Below are 4,827 nucleotides of genomic sequence, written 5' to 3' on the forward strand. Positions count from 1 at the left end.
ATGGTCATCCAATGTGTTTGTTTGGTTTTGTTACTCTGTCAGGCATTTGGTCTGATAGCATAATGGGTACCTGTGCTTTCAGATCTTGTGATATTAGAGTGGATTTGTTTATCAACCTAAGGAAACCATATTTATTCCAATTCAGATAATTGCAGGTATCATCATTAAAGGCAGAAAAAGAATAGTACAAATAACTGGAAATGAGCCATTAACATTTTTTCTCTATTACAATAGAATATTTAGACTGGTGTTTAGATAACAGTTTTTCATTACAGATTACCCTTGAAGGCTGTGATGATTGCAAACAGAAAAGGAGGAGATATGGGAGAAAGCGTGTATGGGTTTGAACTCGATGAGAAAAGACTGTGCCCCTGAATCAGCACGAGCATAAAGGATTCCTTTGTCGTGTGTGCACCAACACAGGCGGCCGATGCCTTGGTGTGCCCAGGATATCAGTAGCAAACGCAGAGCAAGCGGCCGCTGTTCTGAAGGTTGCTAACTGGCTTAAAAGACCTTGGAATCACTAACAGTGCTTGTGGGAATGTAGGAGCTTGTGGCAAAGAGAAATAAGAAGAAAAGGGGTACATCTCCAGCACAGTCATTGCTCTTTATCTCCGTAGTTATGGAAACTCCAGTGGTGGAATTTTATTGGGGTAGCTGTTGACGTAGCTGTTAACGGGGCAGACAGGGATGTTTGTCGGATCATTCGGAAACAATATATAAAAGCATTCAGCTTCTAAAAGAAGGGGTGAAAAAGTTACAAGTAGATGATGGATCAGATTGGTTGAATAGCTTGTTTAAAGGATGGGGACTGTCAGGATGATTGTTATCACTGATAAAAACAGGGTTGTTGACTCTGGTTACTGTTGTAATTGTGTTATTAATGTTGCCTTCTCTGATCAGTTTGTTGCAAAGGGCCCTGCAAGGGACTGTCGGGAAAATTTTTGTAGCACAAATACAAAAAGGAGGAATTGTGGGAGTCCACAGCTGGTGTGAGGACTCAGAGAAAATGGATATTGACCTTGAATAGATACACGTGTTCCCATAACGAGGCTGGAAAGCCTGGAAGAAGAATCTTGGAAGTGAAACAAGTAACATCTATTGGAAAGTTGGCAATAAAAATAGTAGATACAGGTAGCAAATGGACAGTGTTGTTCAACGAATCATAGTAAAGCTTTAGGCACGTGGACAGAGCGGTTGAACAAATCACTTTAACAGCTTTAGTATATGAACACAGCCTGATAGATAACAAAAAATATAAAGAGGCCAGTAAAACAATAAGGTTTGGCTTTTGCTCACAAACTTTTGAATGTCGTGTCCATCCCAACAACGACACCTATCTTTCCATATTTGGTTTCTACCGGTATATTCCCTACCTGCATTTCCTTCTCTCTGCACTTGGGGCTTGATTGTCAACACCTTTCTTGTCCTTCAAGGGCCTGGAAATGCCTGCGGGACGTTTGCCACCCACATCTGCCTTTTCCAAGGACCCCAGAACTGCTCTGATTGCTCTGGCACCTTTGAGAGCACATTCAAGGGTCACAGGCAAGGGTGATGCAGCAGACAGAAACATTCACACTGAGCCTGTCCAAGGCAGGTGAGATGAATCTCCCTGGACCGGTAGGGTTTTTCCTGGAGGCACACACAGAAATGCCAGGGTTCTGTCAGGAGTCCACATCTCAGCTGGCCTCGTGGACTCCTCATGCACCCAAGGATATTCACCAAGTTTTCACCATTTACACACAAAGGCAAGAGTCACAGGGATTCTCTGGACTCCCAGAGAATCAGATGCACTCAGACCTGTGGTGTATCCCACCACTCTGTACTTGTCTGAGATGCCTCATGATATGAGGAATGGACACAGAGACCTCAGTTCAAGAAAGCACATCCCAGTGCTACATTGAGGCACTTACTCTTGGGATGTTGATCTCAACACAATGTGACTTTGAGAAACTGTCTCACAGACCTTCATGGAACTCAAGGAAGAGCTGTTTGTGTTCTCTTGGGTTCATCTCACCTCACACACGTGACGTACATGCTCACATCTTGTCTGAACAGTGTGAACTTTGAATCTGAGCTCCTCATTCTGTGTCCTTTCAGGGAGGGACAAAGAGTATCTCCAAGCTGGAGAGAGAGGGCAGTGCTGGGAATGGTGGTTTTGAGGGGCTACTCCAGGATGATTGTCCTGGGGCAGGTTCTGTGGGTGCTCCAGGGCACATGGGCACAGACCAGACCCTGTCCTGAAGATCTCCCAGAGGAGGCCTGGATGTGAAAGAAAACTATAGCCTTCCCAAACCCATCACACCTGCAGTGCTTATCTTTACACTGGTGTTTTCATCAGTGGCTCAGGTTCTTGGACAAACCCCAAAAGAAACCCTAAGACCTCAGTGCAGGCCTGAGGAGATCTCCTCTCTTTGTGGAAAGGCTGTTGTGGAGGCAGCTCTGTCCCACAAGTGCCCACTGCCTGTCCCTGCCTGCGGGCACAGCACTGCCACGCAGCACCGCTGTGACCAAGCTCAGAGCCCTCAGGCCTTCCAGCAAGGCAAGGGGTGAGGAGGAGAGTGTGGAAGGGGAGAGAGAACAGCTCTGGGAGATCAAGCGCTGGTGCCTGGCAGGGCTGCCATGACGGAACTCTTATCCCCTCCACCCATGCTCACAGAAACTGTCCCTGCAACTCAAAAAAGGCTTTGGAGGAAAGATATCAGGGAACAAATGTCGTTGAATATCTCTTTATTTTGTTGAAACACACAGAGAGCACAGCTCCACATTTACACAGCCGACCAGTAAGAAAAGGAAAAGTTCTCAGGAAAAACAAAGCCGTCACTGAAGGTGTTTTATTTGGTTTCAACAGAGAGGGAGCACAGCTCCTCAGTTGCAGAACTCAGTCAGAAAAGAACAGTAAACAATGGAATGGAAAGGACATCATGATAACTAAAGAAAACCACCAGCAACAAAATATACAGAAGCCAGACTGGATGTGCTATGAGTTCCATGAAAATGGCTATGTAGAATATGATGAGCAGTTTATTGCTTCAGAGACCCACCCAGATATCAGTTTCCACACTGCATCCTTGAGCTGCTGGTTCCTCAAGCTGTAGATGAGGGGGTTCAATGCTGGAGGCACTACTGAGTATAGAACTGACACCACAAGGTCCAGGGATGGAGAGGAGATGGAGCGGGGCTTCAGGTAGGCAAACCCTGCAGTGCTGATAAAGAGGGAGACCACAGCCAGGTGAGGGAGGCACGTGGAAAAGGCTTTGTGCCGTCCCTGCTCAGAGGGGATCCTCAGCACAGCCCTGAAGATCTGCACATAGGACACCACAATGAAAACAAAACAGCCAAAAACTAAACAGGCACCGAACACACTGATCCCAGCTTCCCTGAGGTAGGAGTGTGAGCAGGAGAGCTTGAGGATCTGAGGGATTTCACAGAAGAACTGTTCCACAGCATTGCCCTGGCAGAGGGGCAGAGAAAATGTATTAGTTGTCTGCAGGAGAGCATTGAGAAACCCAGCGCCCCAGGCAGCTGCTGCCATGTGGACACAAGCTCTGCTGCCCAGGAGGGTCCCGTAGTGCAGGGGTTTGCAGATGGCAACGTAGCGGTCATAGGACATGACTGTGAGAAGAGAGTATTCTGCTGCAATGAAAAACAGAAAGAGAAAGACTTGAGAAGCACATCCTGTGTGGGAGATGGCCCTGGTGCTCCAGAGAGAATTTGCCATGGATTTGGGGACAATGGTAGAGATGGAACCCAGGTCAAGAATAGAGAGGTTGAGTAGGAAGAAGTACATGGGGGTGTGGAGGCGGTGCTCACAGGCAATGGTGGTGATGATGAGGCCGTTGCCCAGGAGGGCAGCCAGGTAGATGCTGAGGAAGAGCCAGAAGTGCAAGAGCTGCAGCTCCCGTGTGTCTGCGAATGCCAGGAGGAGGAACTGGGTGATGGAGCTGCTGTTGGACATCTGCTGCCTCCGTATATGAAGCACTGAACATGAAGAAGAATATAGCGACAAAGCCATTTAACACAATACACACAGCCCCAGTGTTATAATTTTACAGTTAAAACTTCTCTACAGTCTCCAACGTGAAAGAGAGAGAGAGGGTTATTTACAGTTCTCTCCCATATTGGCTTGAGATTTTCATAGATGTCAAAAACCCTCAATATTTATGTGCATTCAGGGACAACAAAGCAATTCCTGCGAGGTGAGGGCATTGCCTGTGGCTCAGTGCAGAGGGAGGGGAGCTGCTCTGTCCCTCGCTCTTGTTCCCAGCTGCTCTGGACTTGCACCTTTCTGAGATGAAGGGGGATCACATTCCCATGGTACCCTGAGAAGCCACTGCTGAGAGCAGAGGGATCCACCTCACACCACTCAGTGTCTCACCCTTTCCTAAGGTCTCAGCCCCTGCTGTCAGCCCAGGACACACACGGCTCATTTCACAAACCCAGCAGCATTTCCTGGGCTGTAGCTTCGCTGCATTTCTCCATGAGGCTTTCAGGTAACACCAAGATGCTGTGGTAAGACAGTTTGCATTAATGGAGGGAAGCTCACAGCTTGGAAGGACACCTAAGGAGAAAGACAAATGTCCTCAGGATGGCATTTGATTACAGGAGATTGAGCTCCTTCCCCAGCCCCACTGACTGCATTGCCCACAGCCTCACAGCTCAGAGCAAAGCTGGGACACGGGTTCCCATGGACACAATGGCAGGAAAGGAGCCACCAGGGCAGTGAGTGACTGTACAGCTGCAACTGCCATCCCCAGAGAGCCTGGCAGTGAGAATGAGAGAACAACAGCAAGAACAGAGACAAGGGGAGAAACAGGGAGAAAGAGA

At 47.9% G+C, this 4,827-nt stretch overlaps 1 protein-coding gene across 1 annotated transcript; it reads right to left on the minus strand.

The window, feature by feature from the left end:
* Positions 1 to 3,001: 3,001 nt before the first annotated feature.
* Positions 3,002 to 3,982, minus strand: LOC128850831 (olfactory receptor 14J1-like). The gene has a single exon (XM_054055844.1). It carries the CDS (start codon positions 3,956 to 3,958, stop codon positions 3,002 to 3,004), a length of 957 nt encoding a protein of 318 aa, XP_053911819.1. The 5' UTR covers positions 3,959 to 3,982.
* Positions 3,983 to 4,827: the final 845 nt, after the last annotated feature.

The sequence above is a fragment of the Cuculus canorus genome, unplaced genomic scaffold (genome assembly GCF_017976375.1).
Source record: "Cuculus canorus isolate bCucCan1 unplaced genomic scaffold, bCucCan1.pri scaffold_93_arrow_ctg1, whole genome shotgun sequence".
In the NCBI taxonomy this organism is placed as follows: Eukaryota; Metazoa; Chordata; class Aves; order Cuculiformes; family Cuculidae; genus Cuculus; species Cuculus canorus.